Source organism: Pelophylax lessonae (assembly GCF_965119305.1).
Source record: "Pelophylax lessonae genome assembly, chromosome: 11".
Taxonomy (NCBI): domain Eukaryota; kingdom Metazoa; phylum Chordata; class Amphibia; order Anura; family Ranidae; genus Pelophylax; species Pelophylax lessonae.
This window is the reverse complement of record NC_138778.1, coordinates 72,292,089-72,313,876: the sequence shown is the minus strand read 5'-3', so window position 1 is coordinate 72,313,876 and position 21,788 is coordinate 72,292,089. Positions and strand designations below refer to the sequence as shown.

Here is a 21,788-nt window from a genome sequence, read left to right as displayed (position 1 = left end):
TCAGTGTGCTGACCCCCCCCCCCAAAGCCCCCCTAATACTTACCTGAGTCCTATCTCTAGCCAGTGTTGTGCATGGGAGCCTTGGCTCTCCCGGGTTTCTCTCCTCATTGGCTGAGACACAGCAGTGGGAGCCATTTTCTCCCACTGCTGTCAATCACAGGCAGAGAGGAGGGAGTGAGGGGCAGGGCCGAGTCATGCTCTGTGTGTCTTATATAATTGGGCTAAGGAGCAAGCATACAGGAGTGCACTCAGTAAAGGGAAGGGCCATTAACGCCAGTGGGGAACCAAGAAGAGGAGGATCAGGGCTGCTCTGTGCAAAACCATTGCACAGAGCAGGCAAGTATGACAAGTTTTTTGTTTTTTGTTGTTAATGGAGCCTTTAATATCACTTCAAGATAACAGTATTACATAAATTGTTTTTGGGGACAAATGAGGATTTCTTTTGACAATATTGTCTTGCAATTTTTTTTTATTTTCTATGCAAACTATAAACAAAAAAAAACATAAAAAAGAGAAAAAAAATGTGTTTTGACCAGTTTTGGTTTTAAAATAGGAAGTGTTCCTGTAGAATAAAAGTGCACATTTAAGCCTATAATTTGTACAGTTTACAATGATAACAAAAATTACATTTCTTGTAATAAAAATATGGCAAAGTTATCTACAAAAGAAATAGGAGTGCTTTGTTTTCAGTTTTGCTTTTTTTTTTTTCTTTTATGTATCACTGAAAAAAATGAATGAAAAGTTTAAATATTAATGGTAAAAATAGAAATAAATATGCTTATGCTTAACTACAGGATAAAATAGGATTAAACATGGTAACACATTTCATTTTTTTTTTTTTGTAAGGTTGCTTAAACTAATGTCATATGTAGATCGAAGGTCATACAACTGATCTACAAAATGAATTACAGTAATTACATTAGGACATATATAAACAGTTGTTACTGCCTAAAAGAAGTAGCAAGGACCGTTCTCACACTTGCTCCTTATAAATGTCACAAAATTGATTTAAAGTTATGTGCGGCTTCACAAATTTGGTGTATGTATGAAATGAACCTGACAATTTAGATGTGCTGGGGAGGTAGATCTACTATAGCAGCCAAAGGCAAAGGTATTGGAACACTTCCAAGGTATTAAACTTTCCACATATTCATGTGTTGCAGAGAGCATGTAGTATGGTTTACAAGATCCAACATTTTCATCACAACTCAAAGTTTTGCAGTTACTGCTTCTGCCAGATTGTGCATTTCCCAATATCAGGAGATCCACATGCACATATTTAGGCCAGCTATGCAGTATAGGAATTGAAATTCCCTACTGAATTTTAATCCATCTCTAGACAGGCTGGTTGTACAGAAGTTGATCGACTTATGTACAACCAGTAACCTGGAAAATTTTTGCTCAATGAGTAACCTGGAAAATTTTTGCTCAATCAATGCCGTTGGCACAGGCGAGTGTATTCTGACAATGGGGAAGCCTCCGCACTGTCAGAATACAATAGCTCCATGGGAAGGATTCCCCCATCCACCTTGAATGTGTGGACACAGGAATTGATGAATTTTCTTTCATTCAACAAGCTGGTTAAATGAAAGTAAATGAATCCTGTATGGCCTGCCTTAGACAGGAGAGTTGTTTCTCTCAGATTTTAAGCTGTAATTTGCTATTTTGACAGATGCCCTGATTGCTTCAAACGAGTAGAGTTCAAAGCACATTTTCAAAGTACATTGTCTTAAATCAGCAGTTAATGTCCATGATAAGGCCAAAACACTGTTTTTTTATATGGATAGCGGATTCTCCTTGATAAATGGGAAACTGAACTCTGGAAGCTGTGCCAAAAAAAAAGGAAGCCAGGGGGCAAATGACTAGTTACAAGTACTGTATTTGGTCTTCCTGTAGCTGATCTTTCCCCATTACTTATTAACCATACCTTTAATCTGTGTGGAAGTGGCCATCTTGGTAGAGGCAGGGTTTTACTTCCCCACATTAATGCCTCCAGCAAAGGGACCAGCAAGCAGCACAGTAGTGACATTATTAAATTTTACTCAAAATCCCCTAAGACTAGCAGTCAGAGGCAGACTGCATTCAGATATACAGCTGTGAATACACTGGAATGCCTAGATACCCTCAGATACCAGGAAGTGCACAGATATTTTTAAGGAAGAATTTTCTGGACGACAAAATATATTAAAAGCACAACATTTCCAAATGTTCCTTATAACACAGCAAATCTTTATCTTTGGAGTTTATAGTGCACGTTAGGTGAAGACGGGTGGCGGTGATGTGTACGTTGCAAAGGGAACCTAGCTTGGAGATGCATATATGAAAACAGGAAAGGTTCACCATGTAAAAGTAAATATGGCATGAAGGTATAATGTGCTCCATTGAAGAAAGACTAATTTCTAGAGTGAGCCAATTACATAGAAAAAGCTGAGCATGAAGAGCGCAGTTCTGCTGACCTATAGTACATTTTTGGGAATACAGAGCTGGGGAGTAAGGGAGCACTGCAAGCAGACTTGCTAAAGTTGCCTTCTCAAGGGACAATAGCAACTGAGATGGGTTTTCTAAACTGCCTGGTTTGTGTTTCTTAAGGGCCTGTCAATCAGCCTTCGAACACAGACATTAAATTGTTAAATTTAGGCAGTGATCTTGTGGGCTTATTAAAAGGACATCTTCTAAGGAAATATGACAAATACTGTTCTAAGCACATAAAATATATTCCAGCAGCCACCAAGATGACCCTTACAGACATGGCAGCAACATGGCAAAAAAAAAGTGCATTTAGCAAATTTATGATACAACACTACTTGAATGACACCATTTAGTGATAACAAGGGTTTCCAGTTCAAGGTAAAAAATAAAAAACTAAATAATACTGCCCTGTAGGATGAAATATGTAAACTAGTCATCAGTAAACACAAGGATTTACCTGGAATACCCAGAGAACACCTGAAACTACCAACTGGTAAGTGCTGCCATTTGAAAGTGATTATATTACAAAACAGTGTTGTTCTGTCATAAAAATCTGTCTCCCCTTATTTCTCACTGTCCAGAGCCAGAGAGAAAGACTGCTATCCAGGCACCAAAGTAATGCATCTGAAAAGACAACAAAAAGTGAAAAACAGCTAAAAACTACATGACCATAGCAATTCTGGTCCCAATGGCACTGTAAACCCTCAGTCGTGAAGGGCTAATAAGTTGTATGCAATGTTTTGTGTGTCTGCAGGATGCATTGCAAACCAGTCAAGAAATGATCAGTACACATTGCTTCACCTCCTACCTGCCAGAAAATAGAGTTTGGAGGCAGATCAGTTCACCTGCTGTAATGAGAAAGTGCACCTAAGTGTTCATTTAGAAAATGCAAATCCAGGGACATCTTCAGGCCAAAATTCACCTACAAGATTTACTATGCTACTGAGAAACGTTAAAAAGGGGAATGCTAGAGAATGTATAGGAAATGCAATAAAGTAGTGCTGTTCTTCCTAAGAAATTTGTAGGAACTGCTTGTATTTACCTAGTTTAAAGTAGTTATTGTTAAAAATCTTGTAACCTTGGTTTTATAGCACGCATGTTACATAAATCACTGTGTACCCACTGGTGAATTATAAAATTCCAAAGTCGGTTAACCTTTGAAAGACAGGTGAGCATTTTAAGAAATTATGTTTATTATAAATTAGAGGAATGATTTGCTTTTGTTATATGCCATAGCCAAGGTTCAACCCCCAGTCTCCAGACTTTACAAGTAGAGCTTCTTGTCTGCTAGTCTGAATTTTTATCGTATTCCAAATGACAGGCGTGGTGGTGTCAACAATAGGGAGAAGATAGATGAAGTCAAGGAACTGAGCAAGAGAGTTGTTAAAGTGTATAAATGGACAAAATTGTGTTTACTTTAAAAATTTTGATTGAACAGCAAAGGGTTAGAACCCCTATCAAGTTTTTTTCCTGTTGTGTCCCCCTGGGCAGATTTGCCATCTCTATTTGTCTTGGAGAGGATTATCTCTAAAACAGTAAGTGATTGGAAATTTTACATTTTACAGTTTTCTCCATACCAAAAGGTGGGGGGTATATTTTCCACTGGGGACACCTGTTGCAGTGACAACTGTTTCTCTCACATTGTAGATATTTCCTTTCATTTCTTGTTGCATCTACGAGGCAGGAAGTGAACGGAAATCATTTCAATGGGACAGAGAGACCAAAAAATAGGCTGATCCTTATTCTGTTCTGTTCAAAGCTACAAATAGCTGAAAAAGCAAAAAAAAGTTTTGGCTATGTTTACAGGCTGGGAAGTGTTTAAACACATCTCAAATGTTGAGTTATATTGTGTCAAAGTTGTAGCACCCTCATTATCCCCTGATGTTCTTACTGATTTACACTTACTAAAAGCGAAGTCATTTTGGTGTAACACTTGCGCATTGCATTGCCTTAACACACTGCCATTGCATTGCCTGCTTGAGTAAAAGGCATTATATAGTTATATTGCAACTACAGAGATGGTCATGATAATATGTGTTTCTCTATTCACTTTGTAAAGTGTAGCTGGTGGTGTCCAGCTATGGACATTCAAATATAGATATTTTTAACAAACAGTGCTTTAAAACACGGAATTAATTCTCAACGTTCACAGCAAAGGAACTATAGAAAATCTAAGCAAAGTCATCTCTCCCCTCCCAGCTATCACTTGCCATATTTACAGTATTCTAATGTAAAAACAAAGCAGGTAGTCTAGGATTGGTGGAAGTAAGGTGATCTGAGCTGCTCAGAGAACATAGTTAAATGACTTCAGTGCTTCTGCTTTGAAGTTTGAGGATGAATTGCCACACTGCACCTGCAGCTAGAGAGTTTGTTTTAAAGTTCAATAACTGCTTTTTAAATATATAAATACTTAATTGTCTATAGCCCAATCTCAAATTCACTTTAAGGATTAGCCTAAGAAACTGCAGCATTTGACAAAAAAAATGATACCGGAAAATGTGTTGCTTTCATGTGTAGAGTACAATTTTACACTCCCAAATATTGTGCACATGCTGCCATTCCCCTTACAAGGTCTTAGTCATCTGACTAGGTAAAAGGATTATATATTTAAAAATAAAGCAGTAAGGCACCAGAGTTCACAGATGAAAATGTGTGTTGTCATTGAATTCCATGTAATCCACAGAAAAGTTTCTTAGTAGAACTTTAAAGACTGCATTGTTATTCAGCATCTCTCAGTACAAGTTTGGGAGATGCTGGAGACACAGTAGAGTGGCATGGTAAGTCCTCATTTCTTCTCCCTTCCGGAATCTGGCCTGTATCACCACTGTCTAAAACCCTGCTGTAAAGATGCAGGGACACAGTGTGAGGGAAGATGGCACAGGATTTTCATAAACTATTTCAGAACCGTAACAGGATTCCTGCTCCATGTGGGGTTTGAAGCCACATTCTTTGGGTCTAATGGCAGATGAGTGCAGGTTATGTTCTCAAGCTCTGAAGAGGCAGGAACACACACTGCTACAGCTCCAACCTGGTTGTAGAAACATAAGATATTTCCAAAGAAAATTACAAATAATGTCGAAGACCTGGAAGAGGGGGATACTGGGATTTGGTCCCCTTGTTTGTTATGGATTCCTGGCTAATTGGTGTTTTGGCTTTCTGTGATTCCAAGCTACTAAGTCCAGAATCTTTCCCCTCTGTCCAGGCTCCCCCACTTAGCCCGGCTCCAGGTTCAGATGCTCCTGTTGTCCCATGAGCTGGTTCTTTCCAGTCATTGAAGTTAAGATCAGTGAGCTGCCCTGGGAGCACCACAGTGTGACGTCGCCAAGCACTTTTTCTGCGGCGTGTTTCTGGAGATCCAGGTTTCCTCATTGCTGTTACACACAGGTCATCCACTGCTACTCTTGTGCGCTGTGGTGTATGAGAATGAGAAGTCCCTGGTTCCTCTGAGGTTTCATATTTACCCTTCCCCAATTTCTTGCGAGCTAGTGTGTCCCCAGGTATAAGCCTTTGAGAGGTGAATGAGTCCTGAGAGCGAGGTCGTTCTGTTTCTCTTTCTCCACCCACCTCAGTATCAGTTTCCATGTGACTGAATTCACTGCGCTCATCATCAGCCTCATCTCCACCACGAACACTAGAGGCTGGTTCTGAGCAAAGTGTAGAGAGTGTGGAGTACCCAGAAACAATGGATCTAGCATCAGCAGGGATCCTCTCTCCTACAGGAGCTGTCCATCTACTTCCAGGCTCTTTGTTCTCAGCTGTAGAATCCCTTTCATTAGGCGATTTTTGCTCTTGGGGCTCAGGGCATTTTGGGCCTTCAAATTCCCTGGGCTCACATTGCTTTTCTTTAACTTCAGGCCCCTGCTCTGTTTGTCCCACCCGTGTTGCCTCCTGCTCAGAGTCGTCCTCCTCTGTGCTGCTCCCAAAGCGCTTTTCATCTCTCCACTTCCTGCGCTTGCGGTTGACCACAGAAATGAAGGGTAAGGATAGTAAATCACGAGCATACAGCTCCTTTCGAGAAGCCTAAAGCAAAACAAGAGAGATATATATATATATTACCATTCCTTCTGTATAATGCCTTATCAGTTAAGCTTTTATCAGGAAGTCTGAAGCCATACAAAATGACAATGGGGCTCATGATTAACAAAAAAAAAAAAAAAAAAACAAACAGTCTGTGGCACCCACACAAATCAGCCTATTTTTGTTATCGCCTTTTAACAGGGAAAGAAGAAGTGAATGAGTGGCTACAGGTTATTAATAAACCCAATGTTAGACTTTATATGACACTTTTATAAACATGAGCAAAGTCTTCCCATTCCTTGAACGGCTAATTTGAGAACAGTAGGTTTTATTTAAGTGTTGCTGAGCACACATTCTCTTTGTGCACTAACCAAACCACTGTTAAGAACAGAAAATAGAATTTTTGTACTCACCTTAAAATTCTTTTCTTTGAGTTCATTGAGGAATACAGCTATATTCATTAGATGTGTGGGTTTATATCGCCACCAGCAGCAGAGGCACACTAGGTGTACAAAAAAACTACCTAAGGATCCAGTGCCATCTAGTTGCTAAACCCCACCTCTGCCAGAAAGTTCAGTTAGGGACAAGCAGTACAGGGAGCAATAAAACTCTCAGCATAAAAAACTGAACTACAAAGTATGCAGCAGCTGTGTCCCTCAATGAATTCAGAAAAAATCAAGTGATTCAGTTTTGACTGAAGATATGCCGGATCCCATGGCAAAAATCGGATTTTTGTAAGATCTTACCGTAAAATCCTTTTCTCTTAGCTCATTGACAGACGTAGTCTTCTTGATTCACAAGAACTGGGTTATGTTGTCTCCGCAGGAGTAGGACTAGGCAGAAAAGAAAAAACGTTCTGGCTCCACCCTAGGGGCAGTCCCAGAGGGTATATACTCCCTCTCTCTGCTACAAGGCATCAGTTCTGTCACAAAGCAGCAACAGAGAATTTAACCCAACTCAATGATAGAGGGGCGGGTACTACATCTGTCAATGAGCTAAGAGAAAAGGATTTTACGGTAAGATCTTACAAAAATCCGATTTTCGCTGTCGCTCATTGACAGACGTAGTCTTCTTGATTCACAAGAACTGGGACATCCAGAAGCAGTGCCACAAATGAGGGGTGGGATTGACAGAAATCAAAATCCAATCTAGAAGGCCCAACCGGTGCCAAACTAGAAGTTTTAAAGGCTCATTATAAACAAAGAATGAGACTCAAATAAAAATTCCAACGGAAAAAAACCCTCGAGGTAGACCACTGGTCTCCTCAAATGGCGGCCTGCAAAACCTTGCGGCCAAACGAGGCATCAGACGATGCCATTACATCAACTTTATAATGTTTTGTAAAGGTATGCACCGACGACCAGGTATCTGCCTTGTACACCTGGACCACTGACGCCTGATGGCGAAAGGCCCATGACGCACTAAGTGCCCGAGTGGAGTGCGCCTTAACAGGGAACGGGGGCTCCCGACCCTTAATAGAATAAGCCTGTACCACCGTCTGTCTGATCCATTTGGAAATAGTCGCGGCAGATGCAGGCAACCCCTTTTTGGGTCCATCCGGGACCACAAAAAGTGAATCCGTCTTGCGAAACGAGTCTGTCGTTTTCAAGTATACCCTGATCGCCCGGACCACATCCAAGGAGTGCAAAGCAAACTCCCGAGGATGACTGGGCTTAGGACACAGGGAAGGTAATACAATTTCTTCATTCAGATGAAATTCTGAAACCACCTTTGGTAGGAAGGATGGATTCGGACGAAGAACCACCTTATCTCTATGAACCACCAGATATGGGGAACGACAAGATAATGCGGCCAGTTCTGACACCCTGCGTGCAGAAGTGATAGCCACCAAGAAGGCCACCTTCTGGGACAACGTAGGTAGAGGAATCTCCCTAATATCTTCAAAGGGAGGTTTCTGAAGAACCGACAATACTAAATTAAGATCCCAGGGTGGTAACAGCGCGCGCACTGGCGGAGCCAGATGTCGCACCCCCTGGATGAAATTCCGCACCAAGGAATGAGTAGCCAAAGGCTTCTGAAAGAAGATAGCTAAGGCTGAGACCTGACCCTTGATAGTACTCAAGGCCAGTTTCTGCTCAACCCCTTGTTGCAGAAAAGCTAATATTCGACTAACCGAATAAGACCGTGGACAGAACCCCAGAGGTTCACACCATGCAATGTAGGACTTCCATGTGCGATGATAAATCTTTCTGGAAGTCGCTTTTCTTGCTTTAACTAGAGTAGGAATAACTGAAGCTGACAAACCCTTGTCCTTCAGCACCTGGGTCTCAATAGCCAGGCCGTTAAAGCCAGCGATCGTAAAGCAGGATGGAAGATCGGTCCCTGAGACAGTAGGTCCTCCCTGAGAGGAAGTCTCCACGGGACGTCCGCCACCAGTCTGACCAAGTCGGCGTACCACGCTCGGCGAGGCCAGTCCGGAGCTACCAGGATTACTGGAATTCCTTCCTCCTCTATCCTGCGAAGAAGTCTTGGCAGTAACCCGAGAGGAGGGAAGGCATACATTAGCTGGTATTGCCCCCACGGGGCGATCAGTGCGTCTGCGGTCTCTGCTAGAGGATCGCGGGAGCGAGCCACGAATCTCTGTACTTTCCTGTTGAATCGTGATGCCAACAGATCCACATCCGGGGTGCCCCAACGTAGGCACAACTGGTGGAAAACTTCTGGATGGAGGGACCATTCCCCCTGATCCAGAGTCTGACGGCTGAGATAATCTGCCTGCCAATTTTCCACCCCCGGAATGAACACCGCAGAGATCGCTGGAACAAATCGTTCCGCCCAGCGAAGAATGCAAGCCACTTCCTTGGCCGCTCGGACACTCTTGGTGCCCCCCTGGTGATTGACATAAGCCACGGCCGTGGCGTTGTCCGACTGGATCCGAACCGGGCTGCCCTGGAGCTGCTCGGTCCAGTGAATCAGACAAAGTCTGATCGCTCTCAGTTCCAATACATTTATCGGCAACCTGGATTCTTCCGGGGACCAAAGTCCCTGGACAGATAACTGACCGAGAATTCCTCCCCATCCGGATAGGCTGGCATCCGTGGTCACTATCGTCCAATATATTGGCAGAAATGACTTTCCCTGGCTGAGCATCGGAGACCGAAGCCACCAGACCAGAGACTCTCTGGTCTGTTTGCTCAATCGGATCCGATTGTCCAGGGATTCCGGATTCCGATTCCATCTGAGAAGAATCTCTTGCTGAAGAATTCGGGTATGGGACTGGGCAAATGGGACTGCTTCGAAGGAAGCCACCATCAACCCCAGAACCCTCATGCAAGTTCGAAGAGAAGACCAGCTGTTGGATAGTAACAACTGGACTGCTGATTGAATCTTCCGGAGTTTCCCTACCGGAAGGAAAACTCTTGTCCTGACTGTGTCTAGAATTAGACCCAGATATTCGAGCCTCTGGGTGGGAACCAGAAATGACTTTTGCTGGTTTACCAGCCACCCGAATTCCTGTAAAGAAATTATAGTAATTTCTATGTTTTGTAGCAGGGTCTGAGGAGACTCTGCATGAAGCAGGAGATCGTCTAGGTAACCTAGAATCGATATGCCTCTTTGGCGCAGTAGTGCCAACATTGGGGCCAACACCTTCGTGAAGACCCGAGGAGCCGTGGCGAGACCGAAAAGTAACGCCACAAACTGATAGTGGTTCTCTTCCACGGAAAAGCGTAGAAACCGCTGATGTCCTGCGAAAATGGGAATGTGAAGATAGGCGTCCTTGATGTCTATGGACGCTAGGACATCCCCTGGATGCAGGAAGGCTGCTACTGTGCGAATGGATTCCATCTTGAATTTTCTTATGTTGAGAAAGGAATTGAGTGCCCTTAAGTCCAGAATTGGACGCACTTTGCCCTCTTTCCTGGGTATTGTAAATAGGTTTGAATAAAACCCCTGAAAACGTTCTGTCCAAGGAACGTGGACTACCACTCCTTGTTGTAGTAAATCCGTGACTGCTCTCCGCAGATCTTCTAGACGATCCGGGGATAGTCGGATATTGGAAGGGAAGAATCGCGCCGGTGGGAGAGATCGAAACTCGATCTTGTACCCTGACCTTATGACTTCGCAAACCCACTTGTCCGGGATTCTGGAAAGCCATGGATCCGGGAACCGGCGAAGACGTCCCCCCACCCCAGTTATGGGTGGGGGTGCACCTTCAGGCTTTGGACGATTTATCTTCAGGTCTGGAGGGGGCGGGCTTTTGCTTGCCCGACCAACGTCCCCTGAAGCCTCCTGAAGGAGCTTTGGAGGACTTAATTTTTTCACCCGTGGGACGAAAAAACTTTATGTGAGCAGAGAAAGTAGGCCCTCGTCTTTGACGAGGTCCTTTACCTTTAACATTTTGCGGTAAAAAGGTGCTCTTTCCTCCCGTGAGATCCTTAATGATCTCATCTAAGTTGGCTCCAAATAGACGCTCTCCTAAAAAGGGGATATTAGCCAATGCTTTTTTGGAACCTTGGTCGGCTAACCAACCTTTTAGCCACAGTGTACGCCTGAGAACCACTGCTGAAACTGATGCTCGCGCCAATAATGGAGTGGCGTCTAACGCCGCATCACACACAAACTGTAACCTCTGTATCATTTGTTCCAACAAATCTGATACCGCCTGAGGGACTTCTTCTAAGTCCCGGCGCAACCACTTGGTCCATTCAGTTACAGTCTGCGAAACCAGTCCAATAGCAATTATTGGTCTGAAAGCTGATCCAATCAAGGAAAACATGGTGCGAGACATAGCTTCTATCTTGCGATCCACTGGATCTTTAAAAGACGGTGCGTCTTCTAAAGGAATAACCGTGGCTTTATTCAATCTAGCAATTGGTGAATCCACCACAGGTGGTTCTGTCCATTTCTTAATGAGGGTTTCCTCAAACGGATAACGCCTGTTAATGTGTTTAGAAATAGCGTTTTGGCAGACTCCATTCTTCTTTGATTGGATTGCCAAAACATTTGGGCAATGGAAAAACCTTCGCTACTTTGATACGTTTTTTAGTCCCAAAGGGGATTTCAGTTTCAGCTATTTCCGACAGAATACCCTGTAATCTTAAGGTTTCTTGAACAGATACAATGAGTGCGTTTACCAATGCTTCCTCTCGGGCTATGGCTGATGCCGAAACATCCTCCTCACTGTCTGAAGAGACAGTACCCGAGACACCAATCCCAGATGAAGTACCTGCAACTGCAGAAATAGGCTCAGATTCTGAATCCGAAGTTTCAGATAATAAGGGGTTAGGCGGGGGTCGCTTTCTTGCGCCCTGTCCCTGACAAGCCACTTCCACCCGGGACACAAAAGTTTCCATAATAGCTGACAATGATTCAACCGTCAGTGGGGTGCTGGAGGATCCTGCAGACACCTCGAGGGGATCCGGTGGAGATACATGAGTGGCAGGGTCCATGTTAATTCAGGACACCTTTGCCAGAAAAAACAAAAACTTTTTTTTTTTTTAAATAAAAAATACCTCTTTTTTTTTTTATGTGTATCCCCCTAGCGCAATAGCGCCCCTCAGAGTACCTGCTTCTCGATCCCCACAGAGAGAGAGAGGGACCCTCAAGGCTCACCACCCGATGCAGAGAAGTTTCCAACCAACTGCAGTCAGCGTCTGTCTTTTACAGACTGGAAAGAGCGGTGTTAGTTTTCCCGGGTAGAAGGACGTGGCTCCGCCCCCTGTGTACGCCTTCCGGCGTTCCCAGCTCTCCACGAGGTAGCTGGGCTCATCAAACATGGCCGCCCCCATACAGGAGACAATAGACTCCAAAAACATGGCGGCCGGCGTGACCTGAGGACATTCATGCACCCGGTCTACGGCAAAATGGCGGCGGACTGCCAAAATCGTTTTTCCCAGCACATCCACCTGCATCTCTGCTAAATGGCGGTTTATCGATCTGCAGGAGGTACACTACAATTAAGGTAGGATTATACCTCCTATGTCTGCTGTAATACTACAGTCTGCTGGGTAGAGTGTTAGCTCTCAAACCAAGTCCACTTCCCACCAAACACATGCTGTATTTACAAGGGGGACTTTTAGTGTCAGACAGATACTGACCATGTATGGAGGGGCCCATAATTCATACTGCCTCATAACGAGGAAAAAAGGGAACGTTTACTCACCATACCGAACCGACAGGCACCCTCTCTTCACAATACCCTCTCCACCGGGGTGGGGGGTTGTGGACCACTCCGGACGCCTCGACTCTCTGGTTCCTGGCGTCCAGGCGAGACTTAACTCGCAAGGTCAGTCCCTCCAATGGGACTCCGTCGCGGCGGACCCAGCGCGGAGCTCTGGTCTGCACGCGCTCGTAGGCAGAAACCGGGGTGACCACTGGATCTCAACATCCAGCCCGTCGCCCGGCCCCGCATACTTACTTGAATGTGTCGCGGCCGACCAAGCGCAATGCAATGGTCTGCGCGCGCTCGTAGGCCGGCTGGGGTGACCACTGCTGTCGCCCAGTCCGGCGTATTTGCTTGAAGATCTCACAGGAAAAAACACTGGAGAAAAAACTACCTAAAAAATATTTTTTCTAAAAAAAAATCTTGCCAGGACCAGAGATCCCAGCAAGGAACTTAGGTCCTTACTCCTGACTAGACAGAAAAAAACTGATGCCTTGTAGCAGAGAGAGGGAGGATATACCCTCTGGGACTGCCCCTAGGGTGGAGCCAGAACGTTTTTTCTTTTCTGCCTAGTCCTACTCCTGCGGAGACAACATAACCCAGTTCTTGTGAATCAAGAAGACTACGTCTGTCAATGAGCGACAGAGAAAACGGAATTTTTGTAAAATCTTACCTGTAAATTTCCTTTCTCTGAGTCCTCCGACAGTCGCCGCCTCTTCATATTCGTCACATATGGGGTATTAGACTTTGCTCCGAAGGAGTAGCTAGGCAACAGAATATGTTAACAATAAAGCTTTTAACATATCCCACCCTCAAGGGGTGGTCCCCTCAGTCAATACCCTCCTACATCCTGCAACCATATCTCAGTTTTAGTGGAATAGCAGTAGAGTATACAACCAAACCCCAAAAGAGGGGCGGGGGCGGCGACTGTCGGAGGACTCAGAGAAAGGAATTTTACAGGTAAGATTTTACAAAAATTCCGTTTTCTCTTACGTCCTCCGACAGTCGCCGCCTCTTCATATTCGTCACATATGGGGACGTCCCAAAGCAGTGCAAACATGAGGGGTGGGAAACGCATCCGCGCCGAAAGGCAACGCAGTCTCCGCATCAAAGAAAGGAACCTTACCAAAGGAAGGAAACCAGCTGGGCAACAGCAAAAAACAAGTGCTCAACAGGAGCAACAACCCAGGAAAAGACAAAAAACCAGGGGATACAAAACTTATCCCAACAGCCAGGAGTCCCCAACAAGGGACCCTAGGGAACAGCCGCACTAAGAACCTTGCGGCCAAAGGAAGCATCCGCCGATGCCTGAACATCTACTTTGTAGAATTTTGTGAAAGTGTGCACGGTCGACCAAGTCGCCGCCTTACACACCTGGGCTACAGAAGCCCCATGACGACAGGCCCAAGACGTACTCAGAGATCTAGTAGAGTGCGCCTTCACAGGCACAGGGGGAACCTTCCCCTGCAAAGCATAGGCCTGTTCAATGGTCTGCCTGATCCATTTGGCGATGGTAGAGGCCGAAGCCGCCATGCCCTTCCGAGGACCCTCTGGAAGAACAAACAAGGAGTCCGTCTTTCGAAAAGACTCAGTCGATTTAAGGTAAACCCTTATCGCCCGAACAACATCCAGAGAATGCAATCTCACCTCCTTTGGATGTTTAGGCTTCGCGCACAACGAAGGCAAGACAATATCCTCATTAAGATGGAATTCCGAAACTCGTTTCGGAAGAAACAAAGGATTAGGTCGCAAGACCACCTTATCCAAATGAATAACCAGGTACGGAGACTTGCAGGACAAAGCCGCCAGCTCCGACACTCTGCGAGCCGAAGTGATCGCCACCAAAAAGGCGACCTTTTTGGACAACATAGACAACGAGATCTCCCTGATCTGTTCAAAAGGAGCACGTTGTAACACAGATAGAACGAGATTCAAGTCCCAAGGGGGCAGAGGATCCCGCCTAGGGGGGACCAGATGCCGCACACCCTGAACAAAGGTGCCAACCAAGGAGTTGGAAGCCACGGGACGTCGAAACAGAACGGCCAGTGCAGACACCTGACCCTTTATCATAGCCAGCGCCAAACGCTGATCAACACCCGTTTGAAGGAAAGACAGCACACGGGAAACCGAGTACGTGCGGGGTGAAAACCCCCTGGACTCACACCAGGCAAAATAGGCCTTCCAAGTACGGTAATAAACCTTCCCTGAGGAAGACTTCCTCGCGTTGATTAAAGTATGAACGACCTCTGGAGAGAGACCCCTCTCCTTCAGGACCTCGGTCTCAACAGCCAGGCCGTCAAAGCCAGCGACTGTAAAGCAGGATGGTATATCGGTCCTTGAGACAGTAGATCGTCTCGAAGAGGCAGACGCCACGGGGCGTCGACCGCCAGATTCACGAGGTCTGCGTACCAGGACCGGCGAGGCCAGTCCGGTGCCACAAGAATCACCGTGCTGCGTTCCGAGTGTAACCTGCGAAGGAACCTGGACAGCAACTGAATCGGTGGAAACGCGTACATCAGCCTGTACTGATGCCACGGGGCCACTAACGCGTCCGACGCGTCTGCCCGAGGGTCGCGCGTCCTTGCCACGAACCTCTTCACCTTGTTGTTGAGACGAGACGCGAACAGGTCCACATCTGGAAGACCCCACTTCGCGCACAACATCTGGAAGACAGCCGGGTGGAGAGACCATTCCCCCTGATCCAGGGTCTGGCGACTCAGATAGTCCGCCTGCCAGTTCTCCACCCCCGGAATGTGAACCGCCGTTATCGCCGGGACATGAGTCTCGGCCCAAGACAGAATGTCGGCCACTTCTCGAGCCGCTCGGGCACTCCTGGTGCCCCCTTGGTGGTTGATGTAGGCCACCGCCGTGGCATTGTCCGTCTGCACCCGAACCGGGCAGCCCTGCAGCCGGTACGTCCAGCGATGAAGACAGAGACTTATCGCACACAATTCCAGAATGTTGATCGGAAGGGAAGACTCCCCCTCCGACCAAGTCCCCTGGGCGGACAGAACGCCCAGAACTCCACCCCAGCCCGACAGGCTGGCATCCGTGGTGATTACCGTCCACGAGATCGGACGAAACGACTTGCCCCCGGACACCAACGGGGACTGGAGCCACCACAGAAGGTTTCCTCTGGTGCGATGACTCAACGAGATTTGAAGATCCAGAGATTGAGGTCGCCCGTCCCACCTGGACAGGATCTCCGCTTGGAGACCCCGCGTGTGAAACTGGGCGAATGGAATCGCCTCGAAGGCCGAGACCATCAATCCCAGACATCTCATACACGTCCGCAGAGACGAGTGCGGAACGTCCCTGAGGGACCTGACTTCCTCCTGGAGAGTCCTGAGTTTGTCTTCCGGCAGGAAGACCTTCGCCTGCACCGAGTCCAGAATCATTCCCAGATAGGGAAGACGAACAGACGGACTCAGTGTCGACTTTGGAAAATTTATCGTCCAACCAAACTCCTGCAGAGTTTGCATCGTGACAGACAGGTCCTTCTCCAGACCCTGGCTGGTCGCAGACCGAACCAGAATGTCGTCCAGATAGCCCAGGACAGAAACGCCCTGGGCCCTCAATAATGCCAGAACCGGTGCAAGCACCTTGGTGAAGACCCGCGGAGCCGAGGCGAGACCAAAGGGCAACGCCACGAACTGGTAGTGATCCTCCGCAATGGCAAATCGAAGGTATCTCTGGTGACCCTCGAAAATGGGGATGTGAAGATACGCATCCTTCAAATCGATGGAGGCCATGAACTCCCCCGGAACCAGGGCAGCCACCACCGACCGCAGGGATTCCATGCGGAACTTGCGAACCCGCACAGAGCGGTTCAGAGCCTTCAAGTCCAGAATTGGACGAACCTTGCCCTCCTTTCTGGGCACGGTGAACAGATTGGAATAAAACCCCCGAAACCTGTCCCGATGAGGCACCGGAACCACCACTCCCTGAGCCCTCAGGTCCCGCACCGCCAGGTGCAGGTCCCGCAAGCGCTCTGGAGACAGCTGAAGATTTGAGGGAAAAAATCTGCTCTCCGGCCGAGAGAGAAACTCGATCTTGTAACCAGATCGAACGATTTCCTGAACCCATCTGTCCCGCACACGGGCCAACCAGGGCTGAAGAAAACCGAGCAAGCGTCCCCCCACCCCAAAACTGGGTGAGGGCGCCCCTTCAGGCCGAACTGTTATGGGCTGCAGATCCGGATTGGCCGGACTTCTGTTTACCAGACCAGGGCTTCTTCTGAGAGCCTTGACCTTTGAACGGTTTGCCCTTGTAGTGCGGCCGAAAGGCACGAAAGGACCCCTGAGGGGGCCGAAAATTAGCATGCTTCTTCCCAGAAGCCCCCTTAGCCTTGGGGAAATGGGGCAAGAGAGTGCTCTTACCCCCGGTGATCCCCTTAATCAACACATCCAGGGACTCCCCAAAAAGGCGAGACCCATCATAAGGTAGATTGGCTAAGGTCTTACGTGAAGATTGGTCCACCGACCAACATTTTAACCAAACCAGGCGGCGAGACAACACCGCCACGCTGTGCACACGTGCAGCCAACGGAACCAGGTCCAGGTCCGCATCACACAGATACATGACACCCTGGTGGATTTGATCCACCATATCCAGGGTCGCCGGCGAGGCCGAGTCGGCCACTAGGACGCGCCTAAGCATCTGCGTCCAACTTGCGATCGCCTGGGCCGCCATGAGAGAAGCAAACAGAGACTTAAGCATAGAACCCGTAACAGAATAAGTATGACGGGCAAGAGACTCCAGTCTCCTATCCGTGGCATCACGGAACACAGGGGAATCCTCTGCAGGAATCGCAGTGGCTTTGTTCAAAACCGCAATTGCGTGATCCACTGGGGGAGGCACACACCACCTTTCATCAGTGGAAGGCGAAAAAGGATAACGCAGCTTGAATCTACTTGGTACCGCAAAAGGTTTGCGCAGATTGCGCCATTGATCCTTAACAGCGCGCTGAAAATCATCATTGCAGGGAAAAACCTGCGGCGTCCTGCGTTTTCTCTGCGTCCCATAAGCCGCCAAGGCAGCGGGGGGACACACTTCGTCCTGCAAACGCAGCGTTTGCTTAATGGAAGCAATCAACTCATCCATGATTGCAAGCTCTTCAGGCGAGCCAGGGGGAGAATTATCAACCCCCTCAACTTCAGCCTCCACCTCAGACCCCACTAGATCAAGAGAGGAGCGGGACCCCGATAAGGAGGCCCCCGCCATAACAGCCCCATCACCCTCAGAATCAGAGGAAAGAGCAACTCTGGGCCTTTTAGTAGATTGAGCAGCCACCAGCATCTGCACCTGAGCAGCAAGGCCAGCCACAATAGTGGCTAAATCCCCCCCTGGGGGGGAAACAGCGGTCCCCTGGCTTTCCACCAAAGCTGTAGGAAATTTGCCCTCCTGAGAATCCATTGCCCCTGTAATGCCAGACAACAAAGGGTTAACTGCCCCTTTTAAGCAAGCGCGGCAAGCGCAGCCCACCGCACCACACTCAAGCACAATAAGACCCCCACAGGGAATATGCAAACTGAACACAGGCAATGGATAGCAAGAAACAGAAGGATAAAACCTGAGGAGACCCTCGCCGCTGCTGCTGCCTCGATCGGTGTTCCTGGAAAGAGGAAGTGATGCTGCCAGGGCGCTCTATGTAAGCCTATGGAGGCTACAAGAAAATGGCCGCCATGCATGTAAAACATGCGGCCGGAGCGAGTGTAGGCAAAATGGCGTCATTTGGCGCCGAAACCGCCGCTCCACAGTGCATTAAAACACACATTACATTCCAAAATCAGAATACATGTCAGATCGCCGCAGCGATCGCTGTATATGCCCAAACATGCCAAAAAAACATGCCCCACAGCACACAGCTTCTCACACTGACCAGTCTGACACACAAAGTGTCATACAGCTCCCCCCCCCCCCCCTTGCAGCCCACAGCATGCAGCCGAGAGATAGGGAGACAAGCAGTGTGAATAGAGGCAGGTTACACAGTCCCAGACTGACACCCCCCCAGACAGACAGGTCCCCACATAAATACACTTACCTCACATGGCGTGGGGGACCCGCACAGGCGAACAAACCGCTGCACATGAGGCAGGGAGAGTCGCATTCAAGACGCACACAATGGGGGTTAAGAAACCGCACAGCGTCCAGTGAGGTAGCCACCTCACCAATCATCCCTGCACCGAACAGGGATGGGTCGTTCACTGTGCCAGGAGCGTTACCTGGCTGAACGCTCGATGGCAGACTGGGAAGCCACTGACCCACGACCTGCGACCAGGGGGATCAGCCCGAGACCCAGTCCGCATGATCCTCTTCATCCGAAGAACTAACTAACGCTGACAAAATAACAGCTAAGCAAAGGTAGAGAGAAAACTCAAACAAAATTTTAAAAAGGAGAAAGAGTCTGGGACAGAAAGTCCCAGCACAGAGAGAGCCAGCCACTCCTGACAAGCTAGACATTAAAACTGAGATATGGTTGCAGGAAGTAGGAGGGTATTGACTGAGGGGACCACCCCTTGAGGGTGGGATATGTTAAAAGCTTTATTGTTAACATATTCTGTTGCCTAGCTACTCCTTCGGACAAAAAAGTCTAATACCCCATATGTGACGAATATGAAGAGGCGGCGACTGTCGGAGGACGTAAGAGAAAGTATGGTATGTGTGCAACAAAAAAAAAAGAAAGGACAGGCAATGTGGAGGGCAGATTATCCATAGAGTTTACCCTCCCAATTGTCAAAATATAAAGGAACATAATTATTATTAGACAGGATTTAAATATCATCAACAGTTTGCACAGCACTTTACAAAATTAAAGCTGAACTTGTTTTATTCTAGGATAGAGGACAGTGGAGATATACTTACCTGATCCACCGATCCTCCCCGCACAAGATCGGTCTGGCACCCCCACGCTCCAGTTATCTTGAAAATGGACTGTACCTGACTGCAGCATACCCAGAGCACACTCCATAGACAGGAAAAGTCTACCGCTGGACAGTGGGGGAGCACAGTTTACTGGAGGATCCATGGATCAGGTGAGTATAACCTTTATGCTCACCCCTAGAAAAACTAGCATATGACCCACACAGCCCCACTGGATGGGGAAAAAAAAAGCCCAGAGATGGGTTTTGGTGAGACAGCACAGTTACAATACAATTCAATACAGGGGGGGTTCAGAGGGTCTTGCTTGTGGGAGTTTGCAATTTAAAGGGGCAGGCAAGTGAAGCAAAAGGCATTAACTTTGAGGGATAAGTTGATGATCAAAGTAGAAGTACAGTTTTCGGGTAGGTTTCCCTAAAGACAGAGACAGGAGAAAGTTGGATTTATTGAGGTAGGGCATTCCAGAGGAATGAAGAGGCTCTGATAAAAGCCTAGAGATGGGCTTGAGAGGAGGGGACCAAGGGGCTTGAGAGCAGGGTGTCTTGAGAGAATAGAAGAGTACAGTTTGGGTGATATTTTGAAAAGAAGTCGATGCAGTTGAAGGCTTGGTCAGTTAGTGGGTGGCTTTGTTATGTTTTAGTTAGTATTTTTAATTGTAGGCGGGCAAGTAGAAGCCAATGGAAGGAGTGGAAGAGAGAGTTGGTGGACATGGAGCACTTTATTAGTTTGAGGAGTCTGGCAGCTGCCTTCATGATAGACTATAGGCTAACAAGGCGGGAATGGCAATAGTTACGGTGATAGAGGCTTTGTGGTGTGATTAGTTAGGAAAGGGTGAAGTTTATAAAATGTTGTGGAGAAGTGGGAAATGACTGAATGTGGGGTTAGAAGGAGAGGTCAGAGTCCAAGATTACACTTAGAAATCTGGCCTGGGTGGATTGGTTGATTGCAGTGCTGTTGATCTTGATAGAGAAGTTGGGGGGAGGGGATATGGCAGAGGAAATATTATGAGCTCAACTTTGGAAAGATTGAGTTTAATGAAGTCGCGTGACAGATTTATCAATTATTAGGTTAATGATGTGCGAGGAGACCACAGGGGTGAGCTAGGGAGTGGAGAGATAGATTTGGCAGTATAAAGATCGTGACCTGTGGGAGTTTATCATATAACCCTGGGAGAAGGTGTAGATAGAGAATAGAAGGGACCCAATAACAGAGATTTAAAGAACAGATAGAGGAGAAGATAGAGTTGTAAGTGACATTGAAGGTGTGCCGAGATAGGTTGGAGGTAAATCAAGACAAAACACAGGCTAGGACGCCAAGGGAGTGGAGTTTTTTGAGGAGGAGCTGATAAGAAATGCAGCAGAATGGTCTAAGAGTTCAAGTATGGAGAGTAGTGCCCACTTGTTTTGGCAGCTAGTATGTTATGAGTGACTTTAACTGGGCAGTTTCTTCTGAAGTGTTGTGGGTGAAAGCCAGACTGAGAACGTCGGTAGCAGGTAGTGAATGTTGAGGTTGTACACAAGGAATAGGTAGACTATGTATTCTAAAAGCTTGGAGGTAAATGGGAGCAAGGAAATGGAAATTAAGTTGTTAGTGAAGTTTTTTGTGTTAGTATAGGGGTGACCAATACATGTTTTAGAGAGATGTGGAAGATGTGAGTAGACAGGGAAAGATTGAAGATGCGAGTTAAAGGAGAAGTACTGCCACAGTTGGTTTTGCTGTACTTCTCTGTATTCTTTGTATTCAAGTCCATAAAGTGAATACAAAAATTGTGTGGATTCCAATGGCATACGCATTCCTTTTGGCGTATGCCATTGGAATCCACACCTTCCGGTAAGTGTGCTACCTTACCCCTGGGCACAGAGTGAGAACCCAAGGATCACCGTCACGCAGCACTTTCATCCCCACACCGGCAGTGTTTTGAGCACGTTTTTTGCACAATTTTTGTATTCACTTTATGGACTTGATTGCATTGGACATTTATATTTATTTATTTGAGTGTTATATTTTACAATATATTTATTATTCAGCACGTTGCACTTTAAGAGGAATCACGGTATTTCACATTAATATATTATTTATTTATAATATTTATTTATCCCACCAAGTTATTATATGAGCATTGGTTACAAAATTGCACAGGCACTTTTCATTTATATATTGCCACAAAAAAATAATAGGGTAGCGCGGTTATTTACATATCCATCATTTAGCGCATATAAGTGAAGGGAAAAAAATTACTTATTTAAAAAATGTTAGAACAGAAGCTAAGAAAAACAACTTTTTTTCTTCAAAATTTTCA

At 46.6% G+C, this 21,788-nt stretch overlaps 1 protein-coding gene across 1 annotated transcript in view; it reads right to left on the bottom strand.

Annotated features, from left to right (window-relative positions):
• Positions 1-4,967: 4,967 nt before the first annotated feature.
• ARHGAP23 (Rho GTPase activating protein 23) overlaps positions 4,968-21,788 on the bottom strand; it is a 247,147-nt gene continuing 230,326 nt past the window's right edge. Inside the window, exon 24 of the mRNA XM_082271434.1 lies at positions 4,968-6,489. Within this exon, the coding sequence (XP_082127560.1) occupies positions 5,533-6,489 (957 nt within the window). The 3' untranslated portion in view covers positions 4,968-5,532. The remainder of the gene's footprint in view (positions 6,490-21,788) is intronic.